Consider the following 23,468-nt stretch of genomic DNA (forward strand, 5'->3'; position numbering starts at 1 on the left):
CCACTAACTTCAGTGTCATTATAATAAGGAAAAAGTTGCTCAGATAAATTTTTCTGGTTTTTTTTCAGTGGAGTTTGTTTGCCTAAATGCATAGAAGGAAGTACAGAAATAAGACAACTTTACCTGGAGAGTTTTGACCTGTTTTTTCAAAGCTTCCAATGAAGCTTCTTCTCCAGGTTTGCACTGGTCTATGCAGTATGAATATCTTGTTGTCATCAAGCTGACTTCTGCATAAATTTCATCATATGCTGTCCACTGCTCCAGTATTGACTGCATTGAGGCCTTTAGCTGTGTAACCTGCAGACAAACCATTTTTATTAATATTTCTTGGGTAGTCCTGACATATAAATCACTTTTAAATTGACTTAAAAATCCAAACTCAATGCTCAATCCATGACAATCCGCAAGAATTTGCCAAGTTGGAGTATTTTCCTACTTGGTAAGAAATTGTGCAGGCTTCAAACAAAGCAGTACACCATATCTAGAGTGAAGTGTAAGAATTTGATGGAAATGAAAATTTCACTGGAGTTCAAGGTAGCACTATTCTGTCAGCCACAACACCAGAACACCCCAGGAAGTACTGAAATAATGAACTGCTTATTCCTTTCTGCCAAAATCAACCTGAAGTGGGAAGAAGTTGAGAGCCTTAATCTTCTTAGGAAGCAGATAGTTTGATCCAGAGATCAAGTTTCCTTTCAAGGACAATTTGAACAGAAATTGGTTTGAATGGAAGAAGACACTACCACAATACTCTGAGAGCTGTCATCCCTCTTATGCCATTGTGCTCTAATAATGCAGGCCCCCCTGGATCCCAGGCTAGCAACTTCAGGATTCTCATACAAAATTAAATGATGGATATCCCCTGTATTTTCTGTCTCTTTCATTATTACAGTTGTCTAATCTATGTGGGGCAGGCATGGCTTCCCTTTGCCACAGACTCCTAGACACTGAAAACACAAAACTGTCCTTGTTCAGCCATTTTTATCCTTCTGTTCCAGGGAAGTACATAAGGCATGTCCTGGGTTAGACAAAACATTCATCTAGTTCAGTACCTATTTTCAGTCATGCTTGGAAAAAAGCATGAAAACCAGGCAGACAAACAACCATGTCTCCACGAGACCTGAAAAAAAGCCAGATGCCAGATTTCAGTTCTGGCTATGTAGCCACACAATGGAAGATGAAAAAATTTCCACACCATAGTTCACCCTAAACAGACTGCATAGATAATTTTATCCTAGTATCCTAGTTTCAAGCACACACAGGCTGGTGGATTAATCATCCCTATTCTCTTTTGAATCATGGTTATAGGTGGGAGGAATCTCTAATTGCTTTTTGTAGCCTGTAGCTAATTACTGCCCACACAAGGAAGATGGAAAGACATCATTCCCAGGAAATGTCTCTGGGCCACAGACTCACAGGCTTGAGCTCAACCTACAGACAATTTAATCAAGGTATTACATCTCCTTAGCCCTGTATTAGAAATCTCTGCCTGGCTCTGATGTGAGCAGTCACCCGTGGGAAGGAGCCTGCACTCGCTGTTTCACTGCACACAGACAGCTCAGCTCCAAGAACATCCTGCAGTTTGCAAGTTTGGTAGTTAAGTCATAAAATTCCTAAAATTAACATGACCCATGGTGACTGTAAGAAGAAAAAAGCACCAGGCTGTCAATCCTGCCTATTTCTATCCCCAGCTAGACATCAGAAGGAAAAACTTCCATCTTGTACATAGACATAAATTTCCCTGCTTTCTTGGTAAGAAACAAACCCATCCTTTCTGCTGAAACCTAAACCAGGAAGCAGCAGATCAATACTGGATCCACACCTCCTGTGGAAGAGTTCAAGCAAAAGGCTTCAGGTTTCACAGAGTTCTGAGGAAAAATGGCAAGGAATTTATAACAAAAAGTGCAAAGCAATCTTAACTAGAAACACAATCACTCCATCACGCATAATTCTCTACCGTATATGGCTATTTATTATCACAAATTTAAATCTATAAATGTACTCATTATGATCTCTCCTGCACCTATCAATTACATCCACATAAAAAAAGATCAGCTCCAAGGATAAAGATATTATAACTATAAATACAAACTTCTGGGGAGTCAGTTTGCATGGGAAACCAATCTGCCAGACTCTCCTTGAAGCAACTGGAAACTACATAGGATTTGGAGATGGCAAAAGCCATCCCAGTGTGTGGATGAAAGAGTAACTGGGGGGTGGAAAAGCTGTAGTGAGAACAGGGCCAGAGGAGGCAGCTTCTACCAGTTGCACTACAGGGGAGAAAGAGCAGGGTGATCAAGTAAGAGAGTTTAAGGTTTCCATTTTCAGCTTGACAGAAAAATAGCAGTGCTATTTCTTTATTTTCTTAAACTGCAGATGGGGATCTGCTCCTCCTCCCTTTGTACTCAAACTGCTTCAAGATCAGACCAATTTTTATCTCCCAACTTTGGATATACATTAATTCACATTACAGTAAATTACCTTCTTAAGAAGGTAAAGAGTAAGGAATACTTTGCACCTTTTTTGTACCAGCTCCTGCCATCCTATGAAGATTAATAACACCGGTGGTCAGAACATGTAGTGGAGGAAACCTGAACACAAGCAAGGCTTTTACCTGGTTTACAATGCTGTCCTTCATTTCACACAGCTCAGCTATCCTGAGAGACTGAGCTTCTGGGCTTTGTTCTGCACTACCATTCAAAGCCAGACTCTGTTTGAGCTCATCAAGAGTTTTGGATTTAGCTGTAAGTTGATTTTCTAGCTCCTAAATAATGGGGAAAAAAAAAAGAAGATAAATAAGATCTTTTAATGAGACCATAGAAAAAAAACTTCTGTATGAAGAGCTTAGATAAGCATTCCTTTTTTAAAACCAATTTTATGTAATTCTTCAGTCAGGCAACGGTTAAATGGGAACTGGTTTTGTAATGGGCAAGTCCCTGACATCCTAACAGCTTCTAGAAAGTTATTTTCAGTTTGTCCCTTTACTCAGAGGGACTCCCATTGGAGAAATTCCAGTCAAATAAATTCCAGTGAAATCAAGTGAGAACAATCTCTAATGAATGGAGATACCTGGGAGAATAACTCCCTCCCCAACACGACCAGCAAGATTATCAGATAGTCTTGACATGCTGGGGAAAGCTCAGCAGGGAGTTCTTCACAACACGAGGAACTACCACTGTTATGGATACAATGATAATGGCCACAGTGGGCCATGACATTTTCCTATAATGCTACACTTAAAGCCATGACCTTTTTTCACCTCTCACTGACCACCCCCAAAACATTTTCAAATTTGGACCTCATTTTTATTGACAAAATGAATTTTAATGAAACATTTTAGCCAACTGTATCCTAGCACTGTGTGTTGCTGTGAGCAGGTGAGTGTTTAGTCCAAGCTACCCTTGTGTCTTTTTTCCATTCTGGCCCCTCCACACATTTCAGAGACACAAGTAATTCAGTGTGTAACAGAGCACTCCAGACAATAAAAGCAGCCTACTACAAGAGAGAGATGTAACCATGGCAATGAAAGAACAAATATTCCACGTTAAAAAAATAGAGAGGGAACACTGTACTGAATGAAAACAGCAGACTGTCAGAGTAATAGGAACCAATTATTAGCTGGCTGCCACCTGTATTAATTGTGAGGGATCTGATGCCTAGAAAAACACAACAAAGCACATCCAGATCCTTGAGGCTGCTGCAGACAGACTACACTACAATTTAGGGTACAAGTAGAGAGGGTTGCTGTTTCTCCAAATGGGACTGAGTAGTTTCCATGACACTTCCATCACAGAGCTCTTCAAACTAATGGGATTGATAGCTTCTGCCACGGCTGTGCTGAACTAAGAACTACTCCTCTTGAAGTATCTCAGAATACAATATTACTACACAACAATATTGATGCACAACACTCCAAATACCATGAAGCAACAGCAGATGGATCTTCAACTGGTGGAAAAAAAACCCCCACAGAATAGCCACTCATATTAAAAGTGGCTCTGACTCTATCACCTGAATGCAACATGATTTAATTAAAACAACATTGTAGAACTCTTCTGGGAAATGGCAACTTCCTTTACACTTCTTTCTGTTAAAATCTGTGCAGTTCCTTAGTCTGGATTCAGCAAAGTGTGCTAAATAGGGTTTTTACAATGACATCACTGATGTAAGGCTTTACCTTGCAATCATCCAAGGTGTTCTGTGCAGAGATCAGACTCGCTGGGGTCCGTAAGGATCTCAATCGATCACTCTGAGCTTCCAGCCAGTTGCACAGAGTCTGGGCTTTGTTCTCATTCTCAGTAATATCCTCCAAAATGTGCTCCAGGTCTTGTATCTGAAAGCCACAAAACTGTTTTAACTTACTTAAATCTATGGGTGGGCAGAAACAGGGCTTCGCCTTCCACGACAAAATTTGAGATTACAAAATCTACACTGAAAACACTCTTTAGAGAAAATATTTTGAAAGGAAACCCTAGAAAGTTTTGCAGACTCTTTAGGATCTGACCTTTTCCCTGGGAAGAAACAAGGCACTGTGTGTTCTGGAGCTGGGAGACATGACAAGTTGGGGGACCCTGGGCTATGCGGACAGATTCACATGGAGTCTGAAAATCTCATTCTCACTAATACCTATCAACAAGGCTACTAAGATGAAGGGAACCTCAAGTCTCCTATCTTCAATCTCAACCCTGTGGATCCATTAAATCCTAGAGGGCAATTTCATGAAAACGGTTAGAGAGGATAACTTCTACCCCAAGAAAACTGAAATTTCATCATGAAAATTTTCAGCTGTGCTGGAAATGAAAATTTCCACTTGAAAATATTTCTGGAAGAAAAGTTCACAGTCTTCTGTAGATAGAATGCAAGATGTCAGGCAGAGGTTGCAATCTCTGTACAGTTCACGTCTGTGTGCCTGATTCTTTACTTGTGGGGTTGTCAGCGTTTCTTTGCGCTTGACAGGGTTTCTGAACTAAAAAATACTGGGAATTTTCCACCTGACCAGCAGTGTTTGTATCTGGATTCAGAGGGGGCAGCTTCTCCCAAAGCTGTATAAATTGAGACACAGAGATAAAAGAGGAATGTGTTGGTAGAGGGGATTCTAAGCTTCCCATGGTCTTTTCCATATCATGAGTCACACCAGCTTTTCTGCGCACTGGGGCACATAAGCAGCAGCATCTAATTCTGGATGCATGGATTATTTCTAGCCTCACTAGAACAGAATAATTCTGAGGCATTGCCTGAAACAGATTTTCTCCAGAGAAACAGATTACGTGCTGATAGGAAAATTCTGCATGTAGACTGACCTTCAAAGCACTCCACTGGGAAAGCACATTTAACTACTGTAGGAGGAGGACACCAACACAGAGTAACCCATTTCCAGTGACCCAGGAGGGCTGGAGCAGGGCTGGGAACTGACCCCTACTACATCTTGTCCAGGAGGCTCATATGTGCCCATCTGAATGCAGCTGTCAACACTACTTACTTAGTAATCACTGTTTTCACAAATCCAACTGCTACAACAGGAAAACTGCTGGTAGCTTAATATATCCCTGATACAGAGCAGTGGCACAGGCAAGATCAGAGTTGTAAGAGGGAAAGCCAGGGGAACTTAACCCAACCTTTCTGTTGAGGGATGCCTGCAGCCTGTGCCACCGCAGGTTCATCTCGCCCAGGCACTCAGCAAACTCTGTCCTTTCGTAGCGCTTGCTCTCCACGTCACAGGTGCTCATCTGCAGCAGGGACTGGTTAACAAAATCTACCATCCACTGCTTAAAGTTCATTTCCATCATGTATTCCTGCAGGGGAAGAAAAGAGGAAGAACAAAAATGTAAACCAATCAGTTTTGTAGTTTCATTCTGATCGGTTCTGATGATGCTTCAGGGTGTGGCTATGGGACATTGATGACTTCCTTTGAACCATGACCTAAAATATTTTTCTGAAAGAAACCTGGCTGTAGGAATATTTCTCAAATTTTACTGTTTTGTATTTGTGTAGCTGTTGTCATCCACTGAAATTTCTGCAGAAAATCTCTAACATTACATGGGTAGTTCAAGGTAAAAACAGGCTAGTGATGGAGCAGGGAATAAAACCCAGGGGTACCAGACCCTGCCCTTAATCCATTGGACAAAATCATCACGCTGCCATGGGCCCAGATTAGGCTAAGACTAAGGTTTTGCCACACTCCTGCAACTCATAGGCAAATGCAGTAAGAAACTCTACTCCTGTTAACAAAATAGCTGGTATCAGAACAGAGTATCAGAATATCTGGGAGGAAAAGGTGTCCTCTAGCACCAGCCTCTCTTGCCCAGGGAGATGAGTGAGAAACTACACATATAAGGCAATGACTTTTTATTTCAGAGGGTATTAGGAGAAGAGAGTAGGAAAGGGCTCCTTATTTATCTAGTAGTGCCTGGGAAAGCCACAAGGGAATACCACAGTAGAGGTACTGAAGCCATAGCTGATTCCCTCTAGGAATTTGTGACCCTCATCCCAGCTTTCTTCTCAGCACACACAACCCCACTTGCTGACAAGTGCAAAAGATAAACCTACAAACTCACCTCTAAATATCCAAAGTGTTAAAAACAGCAACTCATCTACATGTCCCAACTGCCAAATCCACTGATACAGACCAAAATGTTATATATGTGCTATACCAAGGCACTTGGGAAGAAATGTTTGCTTTTCTTATGTGCAGCACCAAAGTGCCTGTGAGCTACAGCTGCAGACTGAGAACTGCCAGCCTGTGTGAGCGCTGAGCAGGGCTTGGCAGCTCTGCAGGGGCAGAGGAAAATATGGCTCTGTGGGGATTCATGCCCTGAGGTTGGGCTCCCTGGCATCTCTGGAGTACACAGCTTGAATCCTTCCTGTGGCTGGAGCAATCAGCCTCTGCCACTGGTGCTCTGACATCTGAACAGCACCAGGAGTCTGCTGCAGCCTCTCTCTCTGCAGGATGTTCATCTTGTCCCTCTTTCCTAGCAGGTTATTTCTTTTGATGACACATAGTATTCAAACTCCCTGTTCTCTAGTTAAATGGATTCTGGTTATGGAGCTCCATTAGGAGGTATTCCTTGTTAAAAAGATAGACTAGAACACAGCACAAACACGGTCTGTCTTCCTAAGGAAGCAAAGCTTTCCTGCTCGTCACATTTTATAATCTAAATGCAGGAGAGAGAACAAGTGAGACAGATGGGACAGCATGAGAAAAGGAGATTACAGCCCAGCAGGCAGTAGCTGTATTGCAGAACAGGCAGTGGTCTGTGTGTCATGGAAGCATAAGGTTTTACAAAGGAGGATGTTACACATGTTTCAGACTGAGAAACCCTCTAGAGAGCAAAGGGAAGGACATGAGAGTGCCTGTAGGCTGCTTCCATCCTTTTTACAGCAAGCCTGGACTTACAGTTTCCCATTTACCTTGTACTTCTGAAGGTGGCTCTTGACTTGGGCAGCACTGCATTGTGAATTTATTGGCTCCTCACATTCCTGCTGTTGTTCCACATGGTCCAGCCAGGTCATTAGCTCAGCAATAGCTTCCCGTGACGAAAGCTTTTCCATCTGAAGCTGAGGTAAACCATATAATGAATCCTCTACATTCTGCTTGTTAGAAATACCAAGGAAAATGACATTTCTATTTTTGGAAAGGCTCAGGCACTATAATTGCATTACTGAGGCATGAACTTGAAAGTGAGCCCTGTGCTCCAGAGGGGCAAATGACTTCAGTTCTAGAATTCATGAATCTGAAATAAAATCCTTTCTAATTGTAACAGACATTCATGCAAAACTGTAAAGATAATAAATATATGTAAAACAGCCCAGGAAGAACACAGCAATACTTAAACTGCAGTACAATACTGGGGTTATTCTGAAAGCAAGGCACAGCTAATTCAGAAAAAGGCAACTGAATCCCAGCAGCAACATTTTAACATAATTATTTAGCTTGAACTGAGAGATTGCAGCAGAGTCTCTCACTCACCTGGTGCAGCTTTTCTTGGATGGTTGGGAGCTGTGTAATCAGTTCTCCCCATTCTTGCTCAAACTTTACCAAAGATGACCTAAGTGCTACAATATCAGCTTGCTTCACATGGAGGAGCTGGCTGGCAGTGCTCACCACTGATGACTTCAGGGAAGATTTTTCATCAACTTCCTTAGAAAATGTCTGAGGTGCACAGGAGAAATTTAAGAGAGGGTAAATATTTATATATCTATTGAAATAAGACAAACCACATTTTCACAGGATGAAATGCCTCAACAAACAGATTTTATCAAGATGGCAAAGTTCCAAAGACCTGAGCTCAATGTTTTCTGAGATCCAGGGAGCAACCACAGTCCTCATACCTCTGGCCAGCTCACATCTACCGAGTCGAACCTTCGTGACGCTTTGCTTTCCCCCTGTGCACTGTTCCTTCTGTCTGGCCTCACACTGGGGCTGAACCTCCTGGCCTGTCATCCAAGTGGAGCAGGCAGAGACATGAAATGCAATTCAGCATGTTTCTCTTTCCTGACTTTGGCTGATCACCTTCACCCCTGTACCCTGAGCCCACACTCCAAGCTCAGTTGTTAAGTGGCTTTGGGGCACACAGCCATTCAGTGCTGTAGTATGTGGGTGGCTCATGGTCATGGCAAACACAAAAAACCTCTCAAAAGGGTCATTTTCACCAGAATTCATTCAGAATGTCTTATCTAAACCTGGCAGCAGAAATGACTTACAAACAAGCTGCTGATGTTGTCCCTGATGGTGGGAAGATCTTGTGACACATTGAGAGACTGCTCCTTCCAAAAATTCATTCTCTGCTGAGCAGAATCCAACCATTTCATTAACTCCTCTGAGTCTCTATTGTAGCTACAAAGAGGAAAAAAAACCACAAAATCACACATGTAGTTGAGGCCAGGAGACATTTGCTCTCCACGTTGTCTTCCCTGTGAGAAGGCATATGCTATTCTGGCACCTCTGCTGCTGCATAACCCTGCAGAAGCATGGCTTCAGCTGTCATCTATAAAAAAATCACAAACTAATCTCTAGCTGATACTTCAAATTGGTTTTTGTGTTAGACCCACCTGACCAGGAGTTTCAGTAACGTTTGAAGTCGGTGTAGTTCATGGCCAACTTTTTTGGTTAAAGACAACCACTGCTCTTCCAGCTTCCCAATCTGGCTTCTTATTTCTGGACAGCTCACAGCAGTCAGCAATTTCTTTCCTTCTTTCACCATCTGGTACAGCCTGGCATGCTTTTCATCAACACTGCTTTTGATTTTCTGTCAGAATATGGGAAGTTTGCAAAACAGTAACATTTTAAAGACAGAAAACACAACTAGAAAAACACATATCACTGGTTTTAACTTCTTAATCTCACATTTCCTCTGTAATGTATTTTATTTTCCAAACAATAGGAATCTGTAATTCATTACATGCAAAAGGGACACAGGTTTTTGTGGGTTTGAGTTTTTTTGTTTGTTTGTTTCCTCTGGGTAGGTCAAGACAAATCTCGATGTATTTTCATACATTATCAGAATGACTGTGTTATGATTTGATGGGCTTTTCTGACACCTGAAGACCTCAGGCAATGGACACTATCAGATCTAGCTGCACTGTCCTAACGTATGACCGTTCCCACCATAAAATTATGGTCTTCCCTTGCTCCTTTTGAAAGTGACTGTTCCTCCTTCAGGCTCTATCCTATTTAAAAAAAAGAAAGCTACCACTGTTTTGAAGGAAACTGCTGGGATAATTATTGAATAATGGTGGCAGGGAGGAATGAAGAGTGGACAGTGAAGTCATTACGTAAAAAACAAAGGTCTGGGGGTATTTCTCTCACTGGAATTAAGCCCTGGAGAATTTTATTCTGCTCTGTTGTTGGAACTGTGAAGCTCCACAGCTTCACCCTCCACCAAACATCTTCTACAGCCTTATGACTTTATTTCTGAAGTCTTTAAAGACAAATAAAGACTTAAGAATGAAGAGCTAGTTAAGAACTTAAAAAGCCAAAGAAAAACAGGCAACTTCACATCAGTGGCTGTGCACACCTTGCAAGTCTCCTGCCTCAGTGCAACAAGTGTCAAAAGCACCTGAGGGCCACCATGACTGTAAACATCTATTGTTGATTTATTACAAGGCTTCACTGTAGCTCAGAATTTTCTGGGCACGCCCAGTGATGTCTTTCCTGCAGTCAACTAGATTAAATCACTACAGTCCTTTTTTCCTTCATTAAACATTCATTAATCATTAATTAAACACTCATTAATTTGCTTTTATTAAACACTTATTAATTCAAAATTTTCTAACAGAGTGTGTCCTCTGAAGACTGAGAAAAGTCAAACCTGTGAGGAATGCAGAGCAGTCTCTGAAAATACATCAGTAAGGTTACTGAATACTATTTCTTCTTAATTTTATAAAGCAACCATAAAGGCTGCTTTCATATCCTTATATTTACATGTGTTTAAAAAATGGTTAAAATATTTCCAGCTGGGGCCAAGGTGCCAAATAAAGATGTAGCTCTGTCATCAGAGATGCAGCTGCAACCAGTGCTGCAATAAGGGCTCAAATATTTGGTATTTTCAGATATTTGAAAGCAGTAGGTTGATTCTCCTTTTCCATAGGTTTTACACCATGGCATGAAAATAATTTCTGAATTACAGAGAAGGGGCACTGTGCTCACTCCAAGGCTCCTGCTGTTCTTGGGATTCATGGAGCCTGCACAACATCCCTCTTATCCCAAATACTTTCACTGGAAGATTGAGTTATAAAGTAGTTATAGTCATTACTCCCACTAAAATGGACTTGTAGCCCCTGGCTGAAATTAGCAGCCCAATCTTATCCTACTTTTCAAAGCCTGTTTTGAGCTTGTATCCACACACAGCTGAGGAGACAAAGGAAACAGTGCCCTGCAGATCACCTCCTCATATACTAATTAATACTTTTGCTGGTTCTACTGATCCACAAAGAAAAGCAGTGACAAACACATAAATACCTCTAGGAGTGCAATCCTTTCCATTAATCTTTCTTCAGTTTCTTCAACCAAATTGACAGAAGGCAACGCAGAGGCAAGTGCCTCTAACTCATTGAAAACTAGGCATTGCTCATCAAATACCATCCAATCCTAAAAAATACATTGAATTGTTAACACAGCATGCATTCATCTGCATTTTAATACACCAGACTCAGGCCTTAATGCCTTCTCTAGCATCAGCAGCTCTGCTTTAATGAAACATAACACAAAAATAGGTGAATAATATGTAAATATTGAAGTAAGACATGATTTTACCACAGATGAATTAATTATTCATTCTCCAATATCTTCAAGGATTCTTATTTTAAAGTGGTGTGCTCAATTTTTGCTCTCTAGGGATATTCTGAGATTATTTGTTAAATTTTTTAAGTTCTATTTTAAAGTGGTGCTGGTATTTTTCTGCCTTAAAGGGCTCTTCTGTCAGTCCAGGCACTAAAAGTCACTGCAAGAAGTCCTAAAGTGTTGAAATGTCCACTTTCAGAGATTTTCAAGAAGAAAGTTGGTTTACTGACACACATAGAATAAGTAATAAATAGACTGTTGCTGTCCAGTGGAAACAGGAAAGGACACCTACTAGCCAAAGAATCACAGGTGGGACAAGAGCTGCCCTAGATGCAACTTTTCTCCTTCCCTCCAGCTTTTTTACTCTTGGGTGTCTTTTGACTTATTACCTTTAACAGGCTCTCCAAGTGTATACCATACTGGCAGGCCTTCTGCTCCAGCAATTTGACTTCATTCACCAGCTCTCTCCAGAATTCCTCTCTCTTTTGCAGGACGGCAGGACTCACTCTCTTGGAAAACGCTTCCATGTAAGCCATGCGTGTCATGAGGTTGCAGAAAAAGTCCTAAAAAAACCCAAGTTAAAGCACAGTTCAGTGTCAGCTCTTTAAGAGAGATCACACTCCCACAAGCAGGGGAAGATGGAGAAGACTCACTGAGAAGCCAGTTTCAGAGTCTCTCAAGGCTGCAGTCAGGAGACTTCCACCCAAATTCTGCATCCCACCAATATGGGCAGTTACTGATTGTTTTACCTTTAGTCAGAATCAGTTGCATTCAATGTTCTCATTTTGAAAGAGAAAGATCTACATTTATACCTTCAAATTGTATGACATTATATGGATGTTGTAGGAAACTGATGGAAGAAAGAGTCTAGCTATAAATAAATCCATAGTTTTGCATGAGGTAGTTATCACCAGACAGTCATTATCCAGTTTGTTTCACCTGGGTGCCAGGGGACACCAAGGAGTTCTAAGGCTTAAGTAGTAAGCAGGACACCATAATCCTTTGGGATATCTATAAGAAGGATTTGTTTTTCTTACACATCAATGTGTTCTGAGGTAAACAGAAGTAGCAATTTATCACCAAAACTGGTACTATTTTGGTCTACTGAAAAACTTGGCTTTGTTTTCTGCACATACTCCAGTCCCTCCCCTTTGCTATGAGCCAGTCACTCTCCTCCATTACACTGGAGAGAAACCAGCCACAGAAAACAGTGCTCCTTGCTATGCTGACCTGAGCAGTGCTGTGATAAACAACTTATACCTTGTGATTTTTCAGGTGAGACTGCAGAGCTGCTCTGCTTTTTGTTAGTTGCTTTGGATCTTGTGCCATCTTCTCTCTTCCAACAGCTACCAGCTCTGCAAACCCACGAAGCAAGTCCTCATAGTGGCTTTCACTGATGGAAGGGGAGTTCAGCTCCACATACTTGGCTTTCAGGATCCCCCACATGTCATCCAGAACATCCTACAATGCAAATACAGTTTAGTGATTCGTGAAGGACAGAAATGAATCCCACAAACCCAGAAAAGACAAAATAACCATCAGCCTTTTGACACTGAAAATGCATGTCTTAGAAGAATCAAACCTTGCTGAGTAAGTCAAAACTGTGCTCTTACCTCTAATTTATAAGCTTCCTGGATTAAGGTGATAGGTAACTGGAATCTTTCTCCATGGCCTCTCAATTTTGCTACTTGGTGTTCGAAGTTTTGCAGCTCCACAGCACAGGCATCAATTTTCTGAATGAAGGACAAAATAAGCCATTAGGAAGAGTTCCATTCCATTAAACTTTTCATTATCACTGGTAGTGCAGTGCAGCCAGTGCCTGGATCTCTCCCGTGCTAGCACTTCAGGAAATCCAATGAGTTTACAAACTAAATGGATGAAACAGTTCATGGCATAACTTACTGTGTTCACACAGCACAGCCATGAAGGGAATTTAGGTCTTGTGAATCTCAGGACAACATTCAACATGCCTTTCCATCTACTAATTCAAGAGCAGCCAATAAAAGGAATCATGGACTCAGAAAACACAGCTTTTTCTTATGATTCAGAAATACTCAGGGATGGAGTATTCAGGATCCCTCTGAAGGAAGGAAAGCTATGTGCTTCTGGCATTCCTTTTCCAAGAGTGGTTACCTGACAGAATACACCCAGTCCTTGCTAGGGAATTCAGCAGGGAACACAGCTCTCAGTCTGGCAGAAAATTATGCCTCTAAGCAAGGTTATGAGCCTTGCTGTACCAAAAAAGCTTCAGAACACCCTCCTGGCTTTGGTAATAAGAAGGTAAATGGCCAATGACCATTCTGGGGAGGGTATGCAGTCTGTTAATTTTTAATTTTCTGCTAATCCCAATAAAGGTCAAAGAAAATAGCTTAACTGGTCAAATTCCATATGATAAAGTGCTCATAAATGCTGCATGAGAAAATACAAATACGAGAGTCCTGTTCCCACAAAGAAAAGGTAGTTTGGCATGAGAAAAGGCATAACATGTGTAGCTCTTTCTCTTCCCTGCCATAGTATGAGGTGTATTTGCTCTGGGAGGTTGTGGAGAGACTAGTTCCTCCACTCCAACCACTAAAATGTCTGCAATTAGGTCTGACTATGGATTGGGGTGTCGTAAAAAAAAAAAAAAGAAAAAAGAAAAGGGGTGGTGGTGAATACAGCAAATACTGAACTCTCTCTTTTCCCCCATTTTTAAAACCTAAGTTAGACTCAAACTTCAGAAAATATGAAACTTCAAAGATTGAAGAAAACTAGAAATAACAGCTAATACTGTAAAAACCCTCATTTCCTTCAAATAAAATTACCTGAAGCTGTTCAGAAACATTATGTCCATGTAGTTCATTCAAGCATTGTTGCAGAGCAGCTTTTTTCTCAGTTAACTGATCATAGAGTAGCCTGGTTTGATTCTGCAAAAGAAACAAACATCAGAAATGTATCATATATCAGGAGTATAGTAATGACCAGACAAAATTACACAGCAAACAAAGTGATTACCTCTTTAAGCAAATGCAACAAAAAATGTACCTCTTTTAGTGAATGCATTTTTTTTCCTCTTAAACAAAAAAAAAAGAACCAACACCAAAATAAAGCGTATGCATTATGGGCTTAGAGCAGTAATTGGAAGAGGGAAATTCTGAGTCTGTGTAGTATATAAGAAGCAGATTATTCTGTCACAATTATCCTCTGTGACTGTAAAAATCTGTGAAACTGGTAAGGAAATCAAATTCTTTCCTTCTGAAAATGAGAAAATGAGCCCATTACTGGTGACTGATGGAGCTTTATGGATTCTGCATAAGTTAATACTGCAAGACTTGTTCTGCTGCTGTTTGGAGAAAACATCTCAGTGTTCTTCAAAGGAACTGCTTTATTATTCAGCAGTAAAGGGCCAGGATGACTTGCAAATAACGAGCACACCGGAGTTTTGCTGGACATTGCAAATTGTATTTCAAAGACCAGACTCTTCTGTCCTTACTTCAAACTAAACACCTGATCTGAATATTTTCCAGCAGTACTTAGTAGATTTAGCCCATCACCAGAATCTAAAGAAAAGTTTCTCATGATCTGTTTTTCCAACAAAGAATAAAAGAAGGAAAAATTGTGAAACCATGGCTTCTGCTTCTGTGGCACAAGATCTAAAAGAACAGTAAATGCAGTGGGGTCAAATCAACCCCCAATAGATTGCTAAAAGTAGCCCAGTGACAGACATGGCAGCAAAAGGGAGGAAGCCTGCCTCTCCTAAGGACACAGCAGCAGAAAGAATATATGAAACCCTCCTTGGCTTAGTCCCTACACACAGAAATTTGCTTTAGCCTGCAGCTCAGCCTGCATGGGAGCCCAGGTTACTTCCATACTTTCTGCAGGCAAATTTCCTACTGTGATCCAGGCCTCTGTGACAGTCAGCACTGCAAACAGCACTGTAACCAGCAAAACTGAGAGAGGCCACAACAAGTTTTTTAAGTAGCCAGAAAAAAAAAAAAAGAAAAAAAAATAAAGCCCATTGGAGGTTGCTCATCTGTAACCCAAATGCATTAACACTGACATGTCTAACAGATGCTATGAAACAAGATGTGAATTTGGCAGTGGAGTACCAGGTAATTGCTATTATGATCCAGCCCAGCTTTCATGGAGCTGCTCCTTGAAGCAGTGGCAGCTTGAGTTTGTTCCAGCCGCGCCTGCAAGTTGTTAAAGCACTCGCAGAACACATCTGTGCTCCCACCAGCACAGCTGATGGACTTCAGGAGATCATCCTTTTTATCACTCAGATCAGCATGAAGTTTTTGCAGCTCCACAGACAGAGTCTAAAGGGTTGAAAGAAAAACAACATGAGTGAAAATGGTCTGTGGAAGGACTCCTGCCTTTTAAGAAGCAGCAGGACTCGAGTTGATAATTGTTAAAAGCAACAGGCCCAAATCTGTGCAGTACAAGATGGGTTTGGTGGTCTTATTCCTGAATAATACCAGCAGAACAGAGGGAATATCAGGCCATATATATTCTGCTGCAGCAGAAATCCACTGGGGTTTCTCCTTCCCAGAAGGATTTAGGACAGTTACCTCATACAGAGCCTGCTGCACAGCTGCTTCTTCGGTGGAGAGCACCGAGGTGTTCAGCATCTCCTCCATGTTATTCAAACACCGGCTGATTGCCAGGAGCAACTCAAACAATTTTCTGTCCAAATTGGAAGAGACTTCCTCTGCCACATTATCCTGGGTAAATGCAAGCCGGTTTTCAGTACTTTCACCCAAAGCATGGCAGGATTCATTCAATTACGTAAGGTTAGAGGTTTGCTCAGCTAATACTAAAATGGAATTAATGAAATACTGAGGGACAGACTTGGATATATGCATGTAATATTCAGAGCTGTCAAGGCCAGTGCTGAGACAATGACCCTTTACGTACTGGACAGTGGCTGTGCTCTTACAGGTCTCTAATCTCAGGCATGAGCACAGCAAGTTTGTCTTGTCAGCTCCAATCCTGCAGATTAACTGAAATCATTTACAGGCTCCTTGATCTATATAGTGTGAGGATTTTTACCCACACTAGTAAACTTTTGGATTCAGGTAGCAGAAGTATTATAGTGGAAACTTGGAATGTTTCCTCTCGAAGTCCTCAGCCTATTTCTACATTATAGTTGATACCCAACACAAAAGCTCACTACAGGAACGCCATTTGCAATATTATGATTACTGGCTCTTTACCAGTGTCCAAGCAGTGTCTAGAATCCGTGGGGTTTTTTGCAATGCTTAGGACATGTCATTTTTACCTGTGCATGCACCACATTTGCTTCCTGGCTTAGGTCTCCCAGCTGGACAGTGTAAGTTTTCAGTTCTTCCACAGTTGGGGTTCCTGCACCTGAGAATGTGCCTCGAGGCAGCACATTCATCTTTGTTGTGATCTAACATTTGGAAAAAACATTGCAGTTAGATGAACAGCTCAAATGAAGACAGGCTATGGGCAACAAAATAACACTCTTCTCAAAAAGCATTAGAAGATTCAAAGCACTAATAGCAGCATTCCCTTTTTACTGGCAGAAGCTGGGCAGGCTATACCCTGATGGGAGATTGACTGAAAAAGGAGCCTCTGGTGCCTGGCTTTATGGGCTAGAGCTGTAGCTTGTGTTAAGGCAACCCTACTGCCCACTGTAGGGTAAGTCTTGCCTGAAGAAGAGCTGACATTCATCCTTTTACATGTCTGATATTCTTCCACATATTGCAGCAATTTCAGAGAACTGGAAATCTAATCATTCTGATTCAATATGAACAAAACTTAATAATAGGAATTACAGTTTTGTCCAAGCAGTAAAATTCTGCAGTCCAGAATATGCACACAGCCCAAACTCCACTTCTGATGTCTGAGAATTCACACTGGCAAGTGGCAGAAAAAAATTTAAACCAGAGATTTGCTTTGACCAAAATGTTCTCACTTGCAGGAACTGAGACTTCACCCACATCCACGGCAATCAGCTGGGAGCTTGCTCCTCTAGCTCTCTTGAAAGAATTAAGAGATAACATCTACTCTGAATATTAACCACAGGGATTCACCTAAGTGCTCCCACACTAGCTTAGTAGTCACTACTTCAGAGACATGATTTACCTCAAAGTAAGTTTAAAAGACAATCATGGAAACACTGTGCAGTAACAATGTCCTCTAGAGAACCCTTGCAGAGATTTCAGTTATCTGACAGAAAGCCATGCTACTATGACACAGAAAGATACACTAATTGCTATCTACACTATCAGAGTGTTTTATGGAACTTAAACAAACCTGAGGTTCCACAAGCTGGCAGAGAGGAGATTTCATCTTTGATGACAGCTCCTGTTGTAAATATTGCCATTTATTACCCATTTGATCCTTTGGAGCTAAGGTGACATCAGCCTGCTTGCTCTTTGAGTCAGAATCTCCACTGCTGTATTGAGAAAACATTGTTAGAATAGCAAATACTGAAGCAGAGTAAGTAAAACTAGGTTTCCTGTATAAAATTCATTTCGCTTGCTCCTGCCTCAAAACCAGAGTGAAACCAAGTGCATGGATGATTATTAATTCAAGCTCTGATAAACTTTTTTTTGACTTTTCCCTTCTCATGAAATATGCCAGGAGGTTGCTGGCAGCCTCCATCTCTGAAATGACAACATGGGGAACACAGTCCTGTAGGAAGTCTTGGTTCCATGCCAGAAGGTGCCTGAGCCCAATGTCCCCTTTTCCAAAGCTGCTGCTTTTACACTGGCTGGGTTTGTCTGTGCATTTGTACCACCATGGCTGTGAACAGAGATACCCAACTTGCCTCCAGATGGGCCTGATTTAGCTTAGGCCAGGTGTCAGTCCTGCCTGATAGCGAGAGCCTAAACTCTGGAGTCAGCCCAGTATCAAAGAGGCTGTCACATAAATGAGTTCCCATTTCTCTGGACTGCTGATGGCAGAAATCCCCAAGCTTCTGCCATTTTTCTTCTAAAGGCACACAGAACCAAAGAACAGAACCAAGGCTTCAGCAGGGCTAGGCAGTTTTACATCACTGAATCTGGTAACTGATTCTGTTATTCTGTACCTGGATTCTGATTTCGGAGTCACACTGTCCTCAAGCTGTGGCTGCATTTTTTCCACGCACGACTCAATAAAGTCAATGAGGCTTTTCTGCTCAGCTGCTTTTAATTTCAGGTCCTGTGCACAGAGAATAGCATGAACATTATGTGAACTGTAATAATCTGAAATGATGATTGTGATTTTCCAATCACGTTTTATGTGAAATCATTTAGCAAAGAAAATAAGACTACACCTGTCAGAATAAAATGCAGTTTATGTATAAACGTGATTTTACAGAACAAACCATTTTCTGCAAACATGCATTTTTATGGAATATATTTCTACCTGAGCTAAAGTTTTAAAAGCAAAACCCAATCAGAAACAAATTACATCTTGAAATTTAAACGCCACTAACTGCAATCCTTACACGAAGAAAAAGGCAAGGGAAAATGGGGATTTGCTCAAATACGAGTTCGAGTGCCATGATTTCTAAGGAGAGTGGCGAGTGAAAAGTGAGCAATTCTAGCAGCTCACAGGGGATGTGGAGCAGCCTGGCCCCTGGATGGCAGGAGAATTAATTACCTGTGGGTGCTGAAGCCCATTGTGCCAGGGCTGTTGGGCAAGGGGGAGCTGGGGTGTGCTGAAACCATCGGAGTGTAGGATCTCCAGGGGCTCTGGGTCGATCCTCTCCCTGCTGGGAACCTGTCAAGAGAGACCTGTTGTGGGAAGGCTTTCAGACTTGACAACAGAGCAGAACCCCACAGGTGCAGCTTGGGGAATGGGCAAAAGCAGAGCTGCCTTGGACTTACCACACACAGAATCAGCAGCACATGAAACACAACTGCTACTTTTGCAAAGATTTTTGTCCAGTTGAATTTACTGAAAGTTTTAACATTCTAACCTTCTGCCAAGGTCCTCACATGTCTCCCCCATAGTTACTTTGCTTTCTTTGCTTTTCCTGCTAGCAGATTAGGTGATACTAACCCTCCCCTCTTTTTGTTTGACCAAATTACAGGGATGTGCAATTTATGCTTATAGATTTGGTCACGCACCTGGGTTTTCAATCTGTCTGTGCTCACAGACATTTCAACACAAGCCAGAGGGACTGAGGCTGCTCTCAGACAAACACATCAGGTGGGCTTCTCTGATCCCTTGCACAACAGAGAGGGAATGAGCTCTGAAGCCAGGAGTTACCATCTCACCCACTGGGAAACTCAGCAAAGACTGAGTGCAGGAGAGTGAGTGCAGCAAAGACTGGTGCAGGAGAGCTGACAGAACCACTGCATTTAAGCATTCTTCAAAGACAAAGTTACTAAAAGGCCTCTCTGCTATGATAGTGTCACAAACATCATGGCCTTTTAGAGGCATTGAAAACCAAACCAAACCCTAAGTCCTTTTCGTGTGGTCTTAGCAAAATGCTGACCTCTGTCACTGAGCACTTAAAGCAGAAAAGATGCTGTTCAGAGACTCATTAAAAATCCACTACTTGTTGTAAACTACAAGTAATTATACAGCACTGTGAAGTAGAATAATGGCAACTCTGACATTTCTCCCTTCCTTGCTTCACATGGTGAGCTCTAACTGTTCTGCAACTACAGACCATTGAAGCACCAGGGCTCTCAACTCTTGCCCTTTGAACAACATTCATATGCTTTACCTGCTCTTCACTGTACTTGTCTTGAAGCATCATCTGGACATTTTCCAAATTGCGCTTCACCTCCTTCAGCTTCAAGGAAAGAGCTTCTGTCTTTTGTTGGTAGTCTGCACTATCTCCACAATCTTCCAGTAAAGAAAGGACCTTTTGTTCAATCTCTGATAACCTCACCTAGAAGAGACAGCAGGTAATTACTCATTCTCAGAAGTGCAACACTCCTTTTCTGATAACATTCTGAAGTCAATGATCACACCTCCCCTGTCTGAAAAGACCAGAAACATGCAAGGAAAAAGAGAAATAGCTGCAATCCCCCTAGATTTTCTCCAATATAGCCCCTTTTTATTCTGGACAATTAAATGAATTTTAGACAGAGTTAGTCTTAAAACGGTTTCAAACAAGAGCATCTGCAGGAGGTTATATTAACTCAGGTATCAAGTAATAAAACAGGAGAGCAGAAGTGATAAACTCCATCTGAATGCAACCAAGAAGACAACACACCTCAGTGGGGGAGAAAGAGGCAATGCACAGACTGCTCACATCAGTCTTTGGGAGGAATGATGCTGAACTACCAACACACAGGAATGTTTCCAAGTGTCAGCCAGGCCATTGTAAACTGCTGGGATCTGATTTTTGATCCAAGCTGCTGTGAATCAAAGTGTATCCCTGCATACTTTAAACTCATGTTTTTAGGGTGAGCATGGAGAAAGGTACCATGACTCAACTGCAAAGTAATCAACTGCAATAAAGTAATTTCTTTACATCACATGCCCATATGTAGAGACTGTTTCTCTTCCATTCTGTGTGTATTTTTCTGTGTAGATCTTGAGTAGGTTAGAGAACCCTCTTCCCCTGCCCAAGTTCATGTCTTAACATTGATCCAGATTGACTGATGCCAGCAGGAATTCAGCAGTGCTTACAGCTGCCTGAATCCTGCTTGTTTTCACCAGCTGGAACTGCTCTGGTGAAGCCTATGCTGACAGAAACCCTGAACGGGATCCAGACACAGCCAGCTACTTAGGTGCATTCAGGATCCTAATTCCCACAGAGTTCAGCACCTGAGCACTTGGCTGAATCACAGCCTAAACTTAGAGGCACTCCAATTAAAAACAACCACCCCAAACAACAACAAAACAGCTGGTAATGTCCCTCAGTAATTTGAAGTGGTGACATTTTGGTATTGTGAGTGAAATTTGTTGCTGTAGGTAGGCTCAGTGCTTGAAGCAAACTGGCACACCAGACTGGCATCATGGGGAGCCTCAGAGTGGCACGCCTGCACACTGTTTTAATTTGCACATGCTGCATGCCAGGGCTCCCTCCCACCCAGCCCCTGGTGCCAGTCCTGTTTTCCTCCCATTCTCACCAACAGGTACCACCCACTCCTTTTGTTCCACTGCCATGGGGGCAAGAGGCTGCCCTAGGTGCACAGCAGTAAGTCCAAATATCACCACTGCTCATTGCTATCTTCCTACCTTATAGCAAAAACTACAAAAGTAAAACTTAGCAGCATGGAAGCTTTCTTAGACCAGTCTTTTAAATCATTCTGACAAGCAGAAAGTGAAAAATGTCAAAAGAAAAAAAAAATACTCTTTTGTTTCTAGCTGATTTATCGTGATCAGGACCAATGAAAAATTGCATTTTAATAGAGGATTCAAACTACACTGAGCCGTGGTTTTGAAAATAATCCAAATCAAACTAAAGCTTTACGTACACTCCAGAATTCCACCTAAATCCCCATGATCCATACAGATCCCAACTCTAAAACCAGGTTTTAGAGTAACCAAGCCCTGGCAGAGCTGCACCTGAAGCTGAAGCCAAGCAGTTACCTGTTCTGTGCACAGAGGGAGGGAGTTGCTGAAGCAGGAGAGAGGCAGCAGGCAGAGCTGTTCTGCAGACACACCCCCAGGGAAGGGGGCTGGCTGGCACGGCAGCAGCAATGTCACCACCTTACCTGGCAATCAGCAAGCTGCGGCTCCACCATCTGCTGCCTCTGCGGGGTCTGAGGGTCTGACCTCAGGGACATTTTAGTTTTGTCTAGCCATTGCTCCAGCTCGGCCACCTGGGCCTGGCACACCAGGAGGACGGATTCTGGCGCAGGCCTCCCGCCATCCAGCGCTGTCTGCGAGCCCAGGGCGGCGTTGGGGACTGGAGGCGGCTGGTGGCTCTGAAGCAAAGCACATCAAAGCACCGTGGTGAGCGACCTGGTTTTGTAATTTCCCTCCCCTCCTCTTACCAGTGAGAGATGATTAACTTTCACACTCACAGAGCCCTGAAACAACTCTGTCGCCACGCTCCCAGACTTGGGGGGAGAAACAAACCAAGAAGGAAAAAAGGAAAGAAAGGGAAACGCAGCAGGCAGGTGATCCGAGATCTGGTGTAACAGGTTCCAGGCAGCCATTTGCATCTGCAGGGATCCACCTGAGCAGGGCAGCTATACCTGAGTGCACAGGAGGTGGATGACTCAATGTTAACCTGTTCTCCCCTGAGGAGAGATGTTTTTCTGTGGGAGTTACACGTAAAAGCAATGCAGTTGGAAGCTGCAAAACAAGTTGTTGGACAATGCTTACAAGCTACTTGTGTGTGTTCAGTTCCAACACTTGAACATGCTTTATTTGGGCCCTAGGTCACACAATAAAAAAAATGGTGTATTTTTAAGGACATCTTGTGCAATTCTTCTCAGATATGCTTCTTGAAGAAGCAATATTGCACTGCAGACGTCCATAACAAGAAGTCCAAAGTACTTGCAGATAATGAGCGGTGACTTGGAAGGCTGCACAGGTCTGTATATGCCTCCACACATGCAAACACTGGCACTTAGTAAGTAAATCAAGCACAACACCACAAGAGCAGAACTACCTGAATGCTCCCACGGCTCCAGAGCACACAGGCACCTGAGATGGCCAGTACTAGTGCATAACCTTCATATCAAAATGAGATTTGGCTTAAAAAAAAGAGAGCCAAAATGCATTATTCCAGCTATCAATGTCATCACAGAATGACAGAATAGTTTGGCTAGGAAGGAGCCTTTAATGGTCATCTAGTTTCAATCCCCCTGCCACAGGATATGGGAAAAAATTTCTTCACCAAAAGGGTTGTCAGGCATTGGAACAGGCTGCCCAGGAAGTGGTTGAATCATCATTTCTGGAAATGTTCAAAAAAATGTGTAGATGTGGCACTTAGAGATGTGCTTTAGTGCTCAACGGTGGTGCTGGGTTAATAGTTGGACTCTATGATCTTAGAGGTCTCTTCCAACCTTAACAATTCCAGGACTCTGTGATCCTAAGAGCTGAAGCTGCTCTGCCACCAGACTGCTGCTCCTGGTGTTCCTGGAGCACTCATGTTTCCCTACACTCTTTTGTATATAACCTATAGGCTACTGCCTACTCTTATCTTAGCCTTTGCATGTCTTCCACAAAGCAACAACACGTGTCAAGCTCCTTAATTCCTCCCGTAACTGCCATTTAAAAATTCCATGGCTGATGAACGTTTACATCACTCAAACCCCTCCATTCATGCCTGGATGAA

General features: G+C 42.2%; 1 protein-coding gene across 4 annotated transcripts in view; it reads right to left on the bottom strand.

Moving 5' to 3' along the window:
* SYNE2 (spectrin repeat containing nuclear envelope protein 2) overlaps positions 1 to 23,468 on the bottom strand; it is a 174,294-nt gene that overhangs the window by 48,969 nt on the left and 101,857 nt on the right. For all 4 annotated transcript variants that reach the window (XR_014226546.1, XM_082284463.1, XM_082284462.1 and 1 more), the window contains 21 exons: positions 21,895 to 22,107; positions 19,950 to 20,117; positions 18,875 to 18,994; positions 18,318 to 18,430; positions 17,540 to 17,681; positions 16,539 to 16,670; positions 15,829 to 15,981; positions 15,367 to 15,576; positions 14,083 to 14,184; positions 12,892 to 13,011; positions 12,539 to 12,739; positions 11,668 to 11,841; positions 10,958 to 11,086; positions 9,049 to 9,245; positions 8,701 to 8,833; positions 7,967 to 8,149; positions 7,408 to 7,554; positions 5,616 to 5,792; positions 4,178 to 4,333; positions 2,615 to 2,764; positions 124 to 297 (listed from right to left, as the gene is read on the bottom strand). Coding sequence is in view for 3 of the 4 variants with exons in the window: in XM_082284463.1 (XP_082140589.1) it covers positions 124 to 297; positions 2,615 to 2,764; positions 4,178 to 4,333; positions 5,616 to 5,792; positions 7,408 to 7,554; positions 7,967 to 8,149; positions 8,701 to 8,833; positions 9,049 to 9,245; positions 10,958 to 11,086; positions 11,668 to 11,841; positions 12,539 to 12,739; positions 12,892 to 13,011; positions 14,083 to 14,184; positions 15,367 to 15,576; positions 15,829 to 15,981; positions 16,539 to 16,670; positions 17,540 to 17,681; positions 18,318 to 18,430; positions 18,875 to 18,994; positions 19,950 to 20,117; positions 21,895 to 22,107 (3,294 nt within the window). In the remaining variant the exon portion in view is untranslated. The remainder of the gene's footprint in view (positions 1 to 123; positions 298 to 2,614; positions 2,765 to 4,177; positions 4,334 to 5,615; positions 5,793 to 7,407; positions 7,555 to 7,966; positions 8,150 to 8,700; positions 8,834 to 9,048; positions 9,246 to 10,957; positions 11,087 to 11,667; positions 11,842 to 12,538; positions 12,740 to 12,891; positions 13,012 to 14,082; positions 14,185 to 15,366; positions 15,577 to 15,828; positions 15,982 to 16,538; positions 16,671 to 17,539; positions 17,682 to 18,317; positions 18,431 to 18,874; positions 18,995 to 19,949; positions 20,118 to 21,894; positions 22,108 to 23,468) is intronic.

Source organism: Coloeus monedula (assembly GCF_965178545.1).
Source record: "Coloeus monedula genome assembly, chromosome: 6".
Taxonomy (NCBI): Eukaryota; Metazoa; Chordata; class Aves; order Passeriformes; family Corvidae; genus Coloeus; species Coloeus monedula.